Genomic DNA, 16703 nt, shown 5'->3' on the forward strand with positions numbered 1-16703 from the left:
GGATGTGGGGAGAAGGCAGGAACAGGGTACATGATTGTGGAAGATCAGCCATGATCACATTGAATGGTGGTGCTGGCTCAAAGGGCCTAATGGCCTACTCCTGCACCTATTGTCTATGTATCTATGGCCACTGTGTCAAAAACACAGTGCTGGAGTAACTCAGCGGGTCAGGCAGCATCTGTGGAGAACATGGATAGGTAACATTTCACAGAGTGCTGGAGTAACTCAGCGGGTCAGGCAGCATCTGTGGAGAACATGGATAGGTGACGTTTCACAGAGTGCTGGAGTAACTCAGCGGATCAGGCAGCATCTGTGGAGAACATGGATAGGTGACATTTCACAGAGTGCTGGAGTAACTCAGTGGGTCAGGCAGCATCTGTGGAGAACATGGATAGGTGACGTTTCACTGAGTGCTGGAGTAACTCAGCGGTTGTGTTTTCTCCCCAGGGATACCCGCCTCTCTCAGCTGGTGCTGGAACGCGGGGGAGGCGGTGGCCTTTGTGTCCCACCGCGGCCCTCTCTACATCTGGACCATCTCCGGAGTGGACAGTGGCGTGGCCGTCCACAAGGAGGCGCACAGCTTCCTGTCTGACATCTGCCTCCTGCGCTGGCACCCCAGGCAGAAGGGCAAGGTGGTGTTCGGCCACACCGACGGCAGCCTCTCCATCTTCCAGCCCGGTGAGTACCTAGCGCCAGCTGATGCACGATGTCTAGACCACCTGGTCAATTAGCACGGAGACCGGCATGGTGGTGCAGCAGGAAGAGCTGCTGTCTCACAGCGGTAGAGTTGCTGCCTCACAGCGCCAGAGACCTGGGTTCCATCCTGACTACAGTTGCTGTCTGTACAGAGTTTGTACCTTCTCCCCGAGACCTGCGTGGGTTTTCTCCGGGTGCTCCGGTTTCCTCCCACACTCCAAAGACGTGCAGGCTTGCCGGTTCATCCAGAGATTCACAAATAGTGAAAGGCTTGGGTGGTGTGGATGTGGGGAGGATGTTTCCACTATAGGGAGGGCCTGGGGCAAGAGGTCGCAGCCTCAGAATTAAAGGACGTTCCTCTAGGAATGAGATGAGGAGCAGTTTCTTTAGTCAAAGGGTGGTGAATCTGTGGAATTTATTGCCACAGACGGCTGTGGAGATTGACAGATTGTTGATTAGTACGGGTGTCGGGGGTTAAGGGGAGAAGGCAGGAGAATGGGGTTGAGAGGGAAAGATAGATCTGCCATGATTGAATGGCAGAGCAGACTTCATGGGCCGAATGGCCTAATTCTGCTCCTATCTCTTATGAACATATTAACTGGATAGCATGTAACAAAAGCATTTAACTGTACTGAGTATATTGAGTTCAGAGATTCAGGGCGGAAACAGGTCCTTCGGCTCGCCGGGTCCGCGCCGACCAGCGATCCCCACACATTAACCCACTAGGGACAATTTTTACATTTACCAAGCCTTGTAACCCACGAACCTGTACAGCGTTTGAATGTGGGAGGAAACCGAAGATCTCAGCGTAAACCCACGCAGGTCACGGGGAGAACGTGTAAACTCCATACAGACAGCACCCGTGGTCAGGATCGAACCCGGTTCTCCAGCGCTGCATTCGCTGTGAGGCAGCAACTCTACCGCTGTGCCACCGTGACACCAAGTGACTAAACACTATGTGTCAATGAACTAACCTGAACGTAACTGTGGTGACCAGTAGTGACTAGCAGTGACCGGTAGTGACCGGTAGTGATCAGTGGTGACTAGTAGTGACCGGTAGTGATCAGTGGTGACCGGTAGTGACTAGTAGTGACTAGTAGTGACTGGTAGTGATCAGTGGTGACCGGTACTGACCAGTAGTGACCGGTAATGACCTGTGGTGACCACTAGTGACCACTAGTGACTGCTAGTGGTGACCGGTAGTGACCGGTAGTGACCAGTGGTGACCGGTAGTGACCAATAGTGACCAGTAGTGACCGCTAGTGAGTAGTGGTGACCTGTGGTGACCGGTAGTGACCAGTGGTGACCGGTAGTGACCAGTGGTGACCGGTAGTGACCTGTAGTGACCACTAGTGACTGCTAGTGACTAGTGGTGACCAGTGGTGACCGGTAGTGACCAGTGGTGACCAATAGTGACCAGTAGTGACCTGTAGTGACCAGTAGTGACCGCTAGTGAACCATGGTGACCCGTGGTGTGTTGGCGTCTGTCTCTGCCCAGGCACCAAGAACCAGAAGCACGTGCTGCGTCCAGAGTCCCTGGAGGGGACGGATGAGGAGGACCCCATCACGGCGCTGGAGTGGGACCCGCTGTCCAGCGACTACCTGCTGGTGGCCAACCTGCACAATGGCATCCGCCTGGTCGATTCCCAGTCACTATCCTGCATCACCACCTTCTGCCTGCCCAGTGCTGCTGCCTCCGTACAGTGCCTGGCCTGGGTGCCCAGTGCTCCGGGGATGTTCCTGACCGGAGGTAGGGCCAGTGGACACAGCCCCACACCAGTGGTCAATGCCCCACACCAGTGGACACAGCGCCCCACACCAGTGGTCAATGCCCCACACCAGTGGTCAATGCCCCACGCCAGTGGACAATGCCCCACACCAGTGGTCAATGCCCCACACCAGTGGTCAATGCCCACACCAGTGGTCAATGCACACCAGTGGACACAGCGTCCCACACCAGTGGACACAGCGCCCCACACCAGTGGTCAATGCCCCACACCAGTGGACAGAGACCGCCACACCAGTGGTCAATGCCCCACACCAGTGGACACAGTGCCCCACACCAGTGGTCAATGCCCCACACCAGTGGTCAATGCACCACACCAGTGGACACAGCCCCACACCAGTGGTCAATGCCCCACACCAGTGGTCAATGCCCCACACCAGTGAACACAGCGCCACACCAGTGGTCAATGCCCCACACCAGTGGTCAATGCCCCACACCAGTGGTCAATGCCCCACACCAGTGGTCAATGCCCCCACACCAGTGGTCAATGCCCCACACCAGTGGTCAATGCCCCACACCAGTGGTCAATGCCCCACACCAGTGGACACAGCGCCCCACACCAGTGGTCCATGCCCCACACCAGTGGTCAATGCCCCACACCAGTGGACACAGCGCCCCACACCAGTGGTCAATGCCCCACACCAGTGGTCAATGCCCCACACCAGTGGTCAATGCCCCACACCAGGGGTCAGCGCCCCACACCAGTGGTCAATGCCCCACACCAGTGGTCAATGCCCCACACCAGTGGTCAATGCCCCACACCAGTGGACAGCGCCCCACACCAGTGATCAATGCCCCACACCAGTGGTCAATGCCCCACACCAGTGATCAATGCCCCACACCAGTGGACACAGCCCCACACCATTGGTGAACGCCCCACACCAGTGGTCAATGCCCCACACCAGTGGACACAGTGCCCCACCCCAGTGGTTAATGCCCCACATCAGTGGTCAATGCCCCACACCAGTGGTCAATGCCCCACACCAGTGATCAATGCCCCACACCAATGGACACAGCGCCCTACACCAATGGACACAGTGCCCCACACCAGTGGTCAGTGCCCCACACCAGTGGTCAATGCCCCACACCAGTGGTCAATGCCCCACGCCAGTGGTCAATGCCCCACACCCAGTGGTCAATGCCCCACACCAGTGGTCAGCGCCCCACACCAGTGGTCAATGCCCCACACCAGTGGTCAATGCCCCACACCAGTGGTCAATGCCCCACGCCAGTGGTCAATGCCCCACACCAGTGGTCAATGCCCCACACCAGTGGTCAGCGCCCCACACCAGTGGTCAGCGCCCCACACCAGTGGTCAGCGCCTCACACCAGTGGACACAGCGACCTGATAATAGAATGGATAGTCTATGTAAAATATCTATATAAAAGAATGGCGTCAGTGATCTGCAATTAAAAGTCAGGAGCTCACCCCCTCACACCAGTGGACACAGCGACCCACACCAGTGGTCAGTGCCCCACACCAGTGGACACAGCGCTCCACGCCAGTGGACACAGCGCTCCACACCAGTGGTCAGTGCCCCCACACCAGTGGTCAATGACCCGCACCAGTGTCAATGCCCCACACCAGTGGTCAATGCCCCACACCAGTGGACACAGTGCCCCACACCAGTGGTCAATGCCCCACACCAGTGGTCAATGCCCCACACCAGTGGTCAATGCCCCACACCAGTGGACACAGTGCCCCACACCAGTGGTCAATGCCCCACACCAGTGGTCAATGCCCCACACCAGTGGACACAGTGCCCCACACCAGTGGTCAATGCCCCACACCAGTGGTCAATGCCCCACACCAGTGGTCAATGCCACACGCCAGTGGACAGTGCCCCACACCAGTGGTCAGTGCCCCACACCAGTGGACACAGCGCCCCACACCAGTGGTCAATGCCCCACACCAGTGGTCAATGCCCCACACCAGTGGTCAATGCCCCACACCAGTGGTCAGTGCCCCACACCAGTGGTCAATGCCCCACACCAGTGGTCAAGGCTCCATGTGCCTGGCCTGGGTGCCCAGTCTGCCCAGCGTGTTCCTGACCAGAGGTAGGGCCAGTGGACATAGCGCCACACTGCTCCAGGATATGGTGAGGGCCCACATCTTCAGGGGCTTGGATAGAGTGGATGTGGATAGGGTGTTTCCATGAGGGGGAGAATCTACTGTAGGACCAGAGGTCACAGGGTCAGAATAAAAGGATGTTCTTCTACGAAGGAGATGAGTAGGAATTTCCTTAGTCAGATGGTGGTGAATCTGTGGAATTCATTGCCACAGACTGCTGTGGAGGCCAAGTCATTGAGTCATTTTAAGGCAGAGATAGATAGATTCTTGATCAATACGGGTGTTAGGAGTTATGGGGAGAAGGCAGGAGAATGGGGTTAAGAGGGAGAGATAGATCAGCCATGATTGAATGGTGGAGTAGACTTGATGGGCCGAATGGCCCAAGTCAGCCCTTATCACTTATGGGTCTTTTACCCAGAGTAGGGGAATCAAGAACCAGAGGACATGGGTTTAAGGGGAGGGGGGAAAGATTTACTAGGAACCTGAGAAGCAGCTTTTTCGCACTGATGATGGTGAGTGCATGGAATGAGCTGCCAGAGGAGGCAGTTCCGGCATCTTTTGACACTTGGACAGGTACATGGATAGACAGGTTTAGAGGGATATGGGCCAAAGGCAGACAAATGGGTCTAGTGTAAATGGGGCATCTTGGTCAGCATGGACGAGTTAGGCCAAAGGGGTTCATAAGTGATAGGAGCGGAATTAGACCATTCGGCCCATCATAAATGCACCATTTAATCATGGATGATCTATCTTTCCCTCTCAACCCCATTCTCTGCCTTCTCCCCATGACCCCTGACACCCGTATTAATCAAAAATCGGACACTCTCCACCTTAAAAATACCCATTGACTTTACCACCACGGCCGTCTGTGGCGATGAATTCCACAGATTCACCACCCTTGTGATCACCTTTGTTAAGCTGCGTCCTTTTATTCTGAGGCTGTGGCCTCTATTCCTACGCTCTCCCATTAGTCGAAACATCTTCTCAACATCTACTCTATCCAAGCCTTTCACTATTCACAGCTGTCCCGAACTACTATCTACCTCATTGGTGACCCTCAGACTATCCTTGATCGGACTTTGCTGGCTTTACCTTGCATTAAACGTTATTCCCTTATCATTTTTCTGTACACCGTGAATGGGTCGATTGTAATCATGTATTGTCTTTCTGATGACTGGTCAGCACGCAACAAAAGCTTTTCACTGTACCTCGGTACACGTGACTATAAACTAAACTGAAACTAATGTATGTGTAGGAAGGAACTGCAGATGCTGGTTCAAACCAAAGACACAAAACGCTGGAGTAACTCAACGGATCAGACTGCAGAGAGATGGAATGGGTGACGTTTTGGGTCGAGACCCTTCTCAAGACTTCAGGGATGCTGTCTGAGCCGCTGAGTTTCTCCAGGTTTTTGTGTCTATCTTCTGAACGGCTGTATGTTGTGTATGTCCACATGGTTTGGTGAGTGGCTGGTTTGGCTCCTGGGAGGGAGGAGCTCGAGGCCCCTGTGCGTGTGCGTGTGAGTGTGTGTGAGTGTGCGAGCATGTGTGTGCGTGCGTGTGTGTGTGTCTGTGTGTGTGCGCACGCAAATGTGTGCGCGCGTGGTTGTGTGCGTGTGCGCGCGTGTGTGTGTGTGTGTGAGTGTGTGTATGTCTGCGTGTGTGTGGGCTCGTGTGAGTGCGTGAGTGAGTGTGTGTGTGTGCGTGTGTGTGTGCGTGCGTACGTCCGTGTGTGCACGTGTGCGTGTGTGCGTGCGTCCGCGTGTGCATCCGTGTGTGCGTGTGCGTGTGGGCGTGCATGTGCGTGTGATATTGAGTGATCCCACTCTCGCTCTCTCTGATCCGCAGATTCCCAGGTGGGAGTGCTGCGCATCTGGAACGTTTCCAGGACAACACCGATCGACAACTTCAAGCTGAAGAAGACGGGCTTCCACGCCCTGCACGTGCTCAGCTCATCACCAAAGCAATCGTGTAGGTGGCCATCGGAGACATCACCTCTCTGCCCAGGGCTGGGCTTTAGTTTAGTTTAGAGATACAGCGCGCAAAACGCACGGTCGGAAATCCTGCGGGTGGTGGGGGGGGGGGGGGGGATCCTTTCCACCCATGTTTTGAGAGATGGAAGACAATCCCCCCCCCCCCCTTTGTCCTGTCCCCCCCCCCCCCCCCCCCCCCCCATAGTGCCCAGGTGGGCTCGCCTACCCCACATTCCAAAGACCTGCAGGTTTGTAGGTTAAGTGGTTTGGTAAATTGTAAATTGTCCCCAGTGTGTCGGGTGGTGCAAGTGTACGGGGCGATTGCTGGTCGGCGCAGACACGGTGGGCCAAAGGACCAGCAGTTTCCAGGTCGTCTACGTGCCTCAGGTCTGGCTTCTTGTGTACGGCATGCGCAGCCTAAAGTTGTAGGACAACCTGCTCTAATTGATCTTATTTGATTGTGCACGCCGGATTGATTGCATTCGTCGAAACAGGTGAAGGTTGCAATCTCCCACACCCTGGGACTGGCAACAGTTCCCAGGTCACGGAAACTAATTGAACAAAAATACGCCTGCGGGCCGGATGATTTCAGGGCCCGTGGACCGTGGGTTGCCGACCCCTGTTCTAGATGTCAGGCCTCAATGTGTTCCCTCCCCATGTTTTAAAAACGATTTCCGCGAATGCCCACGGATGCCGCGCTGACCAGCGATCCCCGCAAATTAACACTATACTACACAAACTAGGGACAATTTTACATTCATACCAAGCCAATTTACCTACAAACCTGCATGTCTTTGGAACGTGGGAGGAAACTGGTGCACCCGGAGAAAACCCACGCGGGTCACGGGGAGAACGTACAAACTCTGTAACGACAGAGTTTAGTTTAGAGAAAAACCTCAGGATGGAACCCGGGTCTCTGGCGCTGTGAGGCAGCAACTCTACCGCTGCACCACCGTGCGTGTTATCAATGAAAATGTACAAGGTCCAAAATTACAAATACAACAGAACAGTCCAGCACGGGATCAGGCCCTTCAGCCCACAATGTCTATTCTGTACACGATGCCAAGTTCCACTACTCTCTGCCTGCACGTGATCCATAACCCGCCATTCCCTGCATATCCATGTGTCTATGCAAATGCCTCTTACACCACTATCGTATCTGCCTACACCACCACCCCCGGCAGCGTGTTCCAGGCACCCATTCCCCTCTGTGTAAAAAAAAAAAAAACCTCTCCCCACAAATCCACTTTAAATGTTCTGCCCTCTCATCTTTAGACTTTACTTTAGGCTTTAGAGGGACAGCGTACAAACAGGCCCTTCGGCCCACTGATTCTGCACTGACTAGCAATCACCCCGTGCACTAACACTATCCTACAAACTAGAGACAATTTACAACTTTATCAACGATCTTGGAGCAAACCCACGCGGTCACGGGGAGAGCGTACAAACTCCGTACAGACAGCGCCCGTAGCCGGGATGGAACGCGGGTCTCTGGCGCTGTGAGGCAGCAACACTACCCGCTGCACCACTGTGCCGTGCTGACGATCTCCTGTTTCTCCTCCACAGGTTACTCTGCTCATTCGCCGTCCCGGAGCCAGCACACGTCATCGACCAGCGAGGCCATTCCTCCCCCCACCCTCTCCCAGAACCAAGCCTTCTCCCTGCCCCCGGGCCACGCCGTTTGTTGCTTTATGGATGGAGGTGTCGGCCTGTACGACATGGGAGCCAAAAAGTGGACCTTCCTCAGGGACTTGGTAGGCTGCTCTTCATTGCTTCATATGTTCTAGGGGCAGAATTAGGCCATTCGGCCCATCAAGTCTACTCCGCCACTCAATCATGGCTGATCAATCTCTCCCTCTCAACCCCATTCTCCTGCCTTCTCCCCATAATCTTGGACACCCGTACTAATTAAGAATCTGTCAATCTCCACCAAACATATCCATAAACCGTCTGTGGCACTGAATTCCACAGATTCACCACCCTCTGACGAAAGAAATTCCTCCTCAGCTCCTTTCTAAAGGTGCGATGACACAAAGCTGTGTGGCAGTGTGAACTGTGAGGAGGATGCTATGAGGATGCAGGGCGACTTGGACAGGTTGGGTGAGAGGGCAGATGCATGGCAGATGCAGTTTAATGTGGATAAATGTGAGGTTATTCATGTTAGTGGCATAAACAGGAAGGCAGATTATTATCTGAATGGTGTCAAGTTGGGAAAAGGGGAAGTACAACGAGATCTGGGGGGACCTTGTTCATCAGTCACTGAAAGTAAGTATGCTGGTACAGCAGGCAATGAAGAATGCGAATGGCATGTTGGCCTTTATAACTAGAGGAATCAAATACAGGAGCAAAGAGGTCCTTCTGCAGTAGTACAGAGCCCTGGTGAGACAACGCCTGGAGTATTGTGTGCAGTTTTGGTCTCCAAATTTGAGGAAGGACATCCTTGCTAATGAGGGAGTGCAGCGTAGGTTCACAAAGCTAATTCCCGGGATGGCGGGACTGTCATATGCTGAGAGAATGGAGCGGTTGTCTTGTATATTCTGAAGGATGAGAGGGTATCTCATTGAATCATATAAGATTATTAAGTGTTTGGACACGCTAGAGGCAGGAAACATGTTCCCGATTTTGGGGGAGTCCAGAACCAGGGGCCACACTTTAAGAATAAGGAGTAAGCCATTTAGAACAGAGATGAAGAAACACTTTTTCACACAGGGAGTGGTGAGTGTGGAATTCTCTGCCTCAGAGGGTGGTGGAGGCAGGTTCTCTGGATACTTTCAAGAGAGAGCTATATAGGGCTCTTAAAGATAGCGGAGTCAGGGGATAAGGGGAGAAGGCAGGAACGGGGTACTGATTGGGGACGATCAGCCATGATCACATTGAATGGCGGTGCTGGCTCGAAGGGCCGAATGGCCTACTCCTGCATCTATTGTCTCTTGCCTAAAGTTACGTCCTTTAATTCTGAGGTTACGACCTCTGGTCCTAGACTAGTGGAAGCATCGTCCCCACATCCACTATCCAGGCCTTTCACTGCGAGAGTGTTGTCCAGGCTCAGCTTCCCCTGGTGTTGCTTTGTTCAACAGGCTAATGATTCTGAACATGTTGTATCTGGTAAAGGTCATCAGAGTGGTGCAACCCCACAGACCCAGACTACGGGAGCTGTCTGTACGGAGTTTGCACGTTCTCCTTGTGACCATGTGGGTTTCCTCTGGGTGCTCCGGTTTCCTCCCACACTCCAAAAGCGTAAGGGGTTTGTAGGTTAATTGACTTCTGTAAATTGCCGCTGGTGTGTGGGATAGTGTTAGTATATGGGGTGATCGCTGGTCGGTGCGGACTCAGTGGGCCGAAGGGCCTGTTTCTACGCTGTATCTCTGAAGTCTAAAGATGCATAAACATATTCTGTGGTCTTGTCCCCAAGGGTCACGTGGAAACCATCTTCGACTGTAAGTTCAAACCAGATGACCCCAATCTTCTGGCCACCGCATCATTTGATGGAACGATTAAAGTGTGGGATGTCAACACCCTGACAGCAGTCTACACATCCCCTGGTAATGAGGGAGTCATCTACTCCCTGTCTTGGGCTCCAGGTGAGGACACACAGGTGCTTTGATGCCAAGTACCCATTGATGCCAAGTACACTGACTGAGCAGTGTGGCCTGCGCACACACTGTGGATATCACATGTATATGGAGATTGATCCTGGGAATGAGTGGATTAACATGTGATGAGTGTTTGATGGTACTGGGCCTGTACTTGCTGGAGTTTAGAATGATGAGGGGGGACCCTCACTGAAACGTACAGAATAGTGAAAGGCCTGGATAGAGTGGATGTGGAGAGGATGTTTCCACTAGTGGGAGAGTCCAGGACTAGAGGGCACAACGTCAGAATTAAAGGACGTTCCTTTAGTAAGGAGATGAGGAAGAGTTTCTTTCGTCAGAGGGTGGTGAATCTGTGAAATTCTTTGCCACAGATGGCGGTGGAGGCCAAGTCAATGGATATTTTTAAGGCAGAAATTGACAGATTCTTGATTAGTGCGGGTGTCAGGGGTTTTGTGGAGAAGGCAGGAGAATGGGGTTGGGAGGGAGAGATAAATCAGCCATGATTGAATGGTGGGGTAGATACGATGGGCCGAATGGACTTATTCTGTTCCTATCACTTAAGAACGTGAACGTGCCTGGGCTTGAGTTGCGGGGGAGAGGTGGACAGGCTGGCACTGTTTAGTTTGGAGTGTTGGAGGCTGAAAGGTGACCTCATTGAGGTGCACATGACTTGATGGGCCGAATGGCCTAGTGCTGCTCCTGCAACTTATGAACGTTCAAGGGAGAGTTTGATTTTGCTCTTGGGGCTAGTGGAATAAAGGGTACTGATTTTAGATGATCAGCCATGATCAACTTAAATGGCGGTGCTGGCTCGAAGGGCCGAATGGCCTACTCCTGCACCTATTTTTCTATGTGTCTGTGAACTATGCACAATCTTCCCTGCATACCCAAATGTCAGTAAAGGTGTTAAATCAGTTTAGTTTATTGTCACGTGTACCGAGGTACAGATGCGTGTTGCATGCTGTCCAGTCAGCAGAAAGACAATACATGATTACAATGGAGCCAGCCGTCCACAGTGTACAGATACATACATGATAATGTTTGGAGGGAATAAGGTTTATGGGTTGAGTCAGATACAGGACTAACGTTTCAGAGAGTAATTCCTGTCATCACTCGCACATTTATTTTAAACCTCTGTCGGCCTTGTGAAACGTGTGAGTGTGAGGGACATCTCAACCTCACTCGGACTTTAATGTTGGCCTTCTCTCCCAGGAGACCTGAACTGTATAGCAGGGGCGACCTCTCGTAACGGAGCCTTCATCTGGGACGTGGTCAAAGGGAAGACCATTGCTCGCTTCAATGAGGTCAGTGCTGGCTTGTATCTCCCCCTTTGTATCCTAGAGTCATGTTTAGCGATACGGCGCGGAAACAGGCCCTTCGGCCCACCGGGTCCGTGCCGACCAGCGATCCCCGCACATTAACACTATCCTACACCCACTCGAGCCAAATTTTACATTCACCAAGCCAATTAACCTACAAACCTGCACGCCTTTGGAGTGTGGGAGGAAACCGAAGATCTCGGAGAAAACCCACGCAGGTCACGGGGAGAACGCACAAACTCCGTACAGACAGCACCCGTAGTCGGGATCGAACCTGGGTCTCCGGCGCTGCATTCGCTGTGAGGCAGCAACTCTACTGCTGCGCCACCGAGACCTCCATCACACAGCATGGAAACAGGCCCTTCGGCCCAATCTGCCCACACTGACCAAGATTCCCCATCTACACTAGTCCCTGTGTGTTTTGCCCCTCTTATTCCTCTAAACCTGTCCTGTCCTTGTGAATGCTGATTGATATCAAATAATGATGAGTAGTCGTGGAGGCCTTGTGACATGTCAGACCAAACAAGTCTTCCCTGCCCACTTCCCCATCCATCCCAGTGTCCAGACATTTCTCCCACCATCTCCCACCTGTCTCCCCAGTCACCCTGCTCCTCTACACTCATCTCCCATCCCCGAGTCCCCACATCCCTCCCTCTCTTAGGCTTTACATTTTACTTCTCTCCGTATCTGACTCCTTTTCACCACCAGCCTTTGTCACGTACACCACCCATCTGCTCATCACTGCTCCCTACCTACATCCACCTATCACTCGTCAGGCTTTGCCCAACCCCCACCTCCTTTTCCCAGTTTTCTCCCCGCCACTGCCATCAGTCTGGAGAAGGATCCCGACCTGAAATGTTGCCTGTTCAATCCCTCCACAGATGCTGCCTGACCCACTGAGTTCCTCCGGCACTTTGTGGCTAGAACAGGAGCTAGTTCAGTTTAGTTTATTGTCACGTGTACCGAGGTACAGTGAAAAGCTTTTGTTGCATGCTAACCAGTCAGCAGAAAGACTGTACATGATTACAATCGAGCCGTTCACAGTGTACAGACACATGATAAGGGAATAACGTTTAGTGCAAGGTACAGGCAGTAAAGTCCAATCAAAGATAGTCTGAGGGTCTCTAAGAGGGTTCAAGACCGCTCTGCCCTTCCAGACGTTGCCAGCTGAGAGTGACCATCAAATTTAAAGGGTGAAAAGGTTTGTGGTAGTCCTCTGGCAAGGTCCTTCCAAACTCCCTTCCATTGACTCCATCTACACCTCACGCTGCCTCGGCAAGGCCAGAGGCATCATCAAGGACCAGTCGCACCCTGGCCACTTCCTCTTCTCCCCTCTCCCATCGGGCAAGAGGTACAGAAGTGTGAAAACGCACACCTCCAGATTCAGGAACAGTTTCTTCCCAGCTGTTATCAGGCAACTGAACCATCCTACCACAACCAGTCCTGAACTACTATCTACCTTATTGGTGACCCTCGGACTATCTTTGAATGGACTTTGGTGGCTTTACCTTGCACTAAACTTTATTCCCTTATCCTGCGTCTGTACACTGTTAAGGGCTCGATTGTAATCATGTATTGTCTTTCTGCTGACTGATTAGCGCACAACAAAAGCTTGTCACTGTACCTCGGTACACGTGACAATAAACTCAACTGATACATTTATCTATTTTATTAAATAAAACATAGAAACACATTGGTGAATAATTGGCAGCAAATATTAATGAGGAGTGATTTAGATTCGCAGCCAACCCCGTCACAAAGAGCTGCTTCTGATTACCTTGGCACGGTTGAACCTGGTTAGTTGGCTACGCTAATACTCAGCGACACAACTTCAAATCACATGTAGCGACTGGGGAATTGAAGTCCATGTCATATGATAAAAACTGGAATATGAAACGAGGACCAGCGATGATGAATCGTGAAATTGCCAGAGACTGCTGTGACATGGCATTGGAGTCAAGAGTGTTTTAGTCAATAGACAATAGGTGCAGGAGTAGGCCATTCGGCCCTTCGAGCCAGCACTGCCATTCAATGAGATCATGGCTGATCATCCACAATCAGTACCCCGTTCCTGCCTTCTCCCCATATCCCCTGACTCTGCTATCTTCAAGAGCCCTATCTAGCTCTCTCTTGAAAGCAACCAGAGAACCGGCCTCCACCGCCCTCTGAGGTAGAGAATGCCACAGACTCACTGTCTCTGCAAAATAGTGTTTCCTCATCTCCGTTCTGAATGGCTTACTCCTCATTCCTTTATTGTCATATGTTCCGGATGGGACAATGAAATTCTCACTTGCTGCAGCACAACAGAATATGTGAATATGTAAACATTGTACATAATGGGGGAAAAAAAGCTGAATTAATAACAAATATAGTGCAGTAGTGAGATAATGGAATATGGAACATTAATGTGGAACAACTGCACTGAAGTAACAGCCAAGAATGCACCAACTCCCTCGGGCAATTGAGGGCATTCACCATGTATCCAGTGACACTGCAGATGCCTCAGGAAAGCAGCCAACATAATTAAAGACTTGTCCCACCCCGGTCATTCCTGGTTCTCCCCGCTCCCGTCCGGCAGAAGGTACAGAAGCTTGAAAGCGCGCACCACCAGACTCAGGAACAGCTTCTTCCCCTCTGTTATCAGGCTTCTGAACGGTCCTTCCATAAGCTAGGGTACTGTCCGATTCACCTCTACCCCATTGCGGACATTGGACTTTGTCTCTGGAACTGATGCGCCACAATGCTGAGAACTATATTCTGCACCCTGTATCTGCCCCTTTGCTCCACCTATTTAAACAAGTTTGAACTTTGCATCTATGTGTGGTAGCTCTGATTGATAGATTGGTATGGTAGATCTACCATATGGTAGATATGGTAGACCTATGTATGGTAGATCTGATACAAAATACAGAGCAGAGGTGCAGAACCTGGCGGACTGGTGCTCACGTAACAACTTGTCACTAAACACCTCCAAGACCAAGGAGCTGATTATTGACTTCAGGAGGTCACATAATGGAGAATACACCCCAATCTCCATTTACGGGGAGAGAGTGTCCAGCTTTAAGTTTCTGGGCACTCACATCTCAGAGGACCTCACATGATCCACCAACACCGCTGCGCTGGTCAAGAAGGCACAGCAACGACTGTTCTTCCTGAGGACATTAAAAAAGACTGGTCTGCCCCAACAGCTGCTGACAACCTTCTACCGCTGCACCACAGAGAGCATATTAACGTATGGTATCTCTGTGTGGCATCTCAGCTGCACGGAGGCGGAGAGGAGAGCTCTTCAGCGCGTCGTCCACATAGCGCAGAAGATTATTGGGACACAGCTACCAGCCTTGGAGGGCATCTACCACACACGGTGCCTCAGGAAGGCCGTCAGCATCCATAAAGACTCCTCACACCCTTGTAATGGACTGTTCGAACTACTTCCCTCCTGCAGACGTTACAAGGCCTTCTACGCCCGAACCTCCAGACTCAGGAACAGTTTCATTCCCAGAGCTATAGCGGCTCTGAACCGTCCCTGCTGAGTGCCCCCCACCCCCCTGGACTGTCTCCCTCGGATGGTCATGACACACAGACACATCTGCACTTTAGTCTGTTTGAACTGTTTTGACTATTTTACTGTTGTAATGTTCTTTTTACAAACCATGTTCTCGGGGTATCTAAATCTAAATGTTATTAGTTATTTAAGTTATGATGGCGGATGGAAGCTGCACACCAAATCTCGTTGCACTAATGTGCAATGACTATAACATTTATTATTATTATTATTATTATTATTATTATTATTATTATTATTATTGGATAGCACGCTAAACCAAGCCATTCACTGTACCTCGGTACACGTGCCAATAATAAACCTAAACTTGTTATAGAATGACACAGCATGGAAACAGGCCCTTCAGCCCACCTTGCCCATGCCGACTAACATGTCCCAGCTACGCAAGTCCCATTTAGCTGTGTTTGGCCCATATCTCTCCAAACCTGTGTTCAAGAAGGGACTGCAGATGCTGGAAAATCGAAGGTAGACAAAAGTGCTGGAGAAACTCAGCGGGTGCTCTCCAAACCTGTCCTATCCATGTACCTGTCTAACTTAAACAATAGGATAGTCTCAGCCTCAACTACCCCCTCCGGCAGCTCGTTCCATACACCCTCTGTGTGGAAAAGTTGCCCTTCAGATTCCTATTAAATGGTTTCCCCCCCACTAATATCCTTCAGTAATGGAGAGGTGTGTCCATTCCCCAACCAGGGTTATGAGTGAGTCCATTCCAGCGCTGCCTCTGAATCAGCCATGAGAGGAAGATCTTCACCTTTGCAAATCAATATCATCATGAGAATGTGCTGTATTTTGTTTCAATGTCTGAGTTCACTTTTTAGTTTATTTTAGAGATACAGCGCGAAAACAGGCCCTTTGGCCCACCGAGTCCGCACCAACCAGCGATCCCCGCACACTAACACTATCCTACACACACAAGGGACAATTTACAATTACACTAAGCCAATTAACCTACAAACCTGTACGTCTTTGGAGTGTGGGAGGAAACCGGAGCACCCGGAGAAAACCCACGCAGGTCACGGGGAGAACGTACAAACTCCGTACAGACAGCACCCGTAGTCAGGATGGAACCTGGGTCACTGGCGCTGTGAGGCAGCAACTCTACCGCTGCATCACCGTGCCAGCCGTTAGTGTCAGTGTAGAGGCTGTAGTAATCTGTTAATCTCCTGTCCATCCTTGCAGCATGGGAAAAATGGCATCTTCTGCATTGCTTGGAGCCACAAAGACTCGAAGAGGATTGCGACGTGCAGTGGAGACGGCTTCTGGTGAGTGTACCCTCCGCGTGCAGGTACTCCATGGCCAGTAGTGTGTAGAACCAGGAGGTGGACAGAACGCACACATCGCCACAGAGGTATACAGTCATACAGCGTGGAAACAGGCCCTTCCGCCCAACGTCAGGAAGGATTGGCTTAACATATAATGAGTGTTTTACAGCACTGGGCCTGTACTCGCTGGAGTTTAGAAGGATGAGGCGGGACCTCATTGAAACTTCACCGAATAGTGAAAGGCCTGGATAGAGTGGATGTGGAGAAGATGTTTCCACTAGTGGGAGAGTCTAGGACCAGAGGCCACAGCCTCAGAATTAAAGGAAGTACCTTTAGAAAGATGAGGATGATATTTTTTAGTCAGAGGGCGGTGAATCTGTGGGATTCATTGCCACTGAAGGATGTGGAGGCCACAAGTCAGTGGATATTTTTAAGGCAGTGA

The 16703-nt window shown here is 51.6% G+C and overlaps 1 protein-coding gene across 1 annotated transcript in view; it reads left to right on the forward strand.

Annotated features, from left to right (window-relative positions):
* wdr17 (WD repeat domain 17) overlaps nt 1-16703 on the forward strand; it is a 76359-nt gene that overhangs the window by 6812 nt on the left and 52844 nt on the right. Inside the window, 7 exon segments of the mRNA XM_055666355.1 lie at nt 448-678; nt 2195-2446; nt 6401-6523; nt 8092-8279; nt 9938-10106; nt 11331-11422; nt 16179-16261. Of these exon segments, the coding sequence (XP_055522330.1) occupies nt 448-678; nt 2195-2446; nt 6401-6523; nt 8092-8279; nt 9938-10106; nt 11331-11422; nt 16179-16261 (1138 nt within the window).

The sequence above is a fragment of the Leucoraja erinacea genome, unplaced genomic scaffold, assembly GCF_028641065.1.
Source record: "Leucoraja erinacea ecotype New England unplaced genomic scaffold, Leri_hhj_1 Leri_248S, whole genome shotgun sequence".
Classification (NCBI taxonomy): Eukaryota; Metazoa; Chordata; class Chondrichthyes; order Rajiformes; family Rajidae; genus Leucoraja; species Leucoraja erinaceus.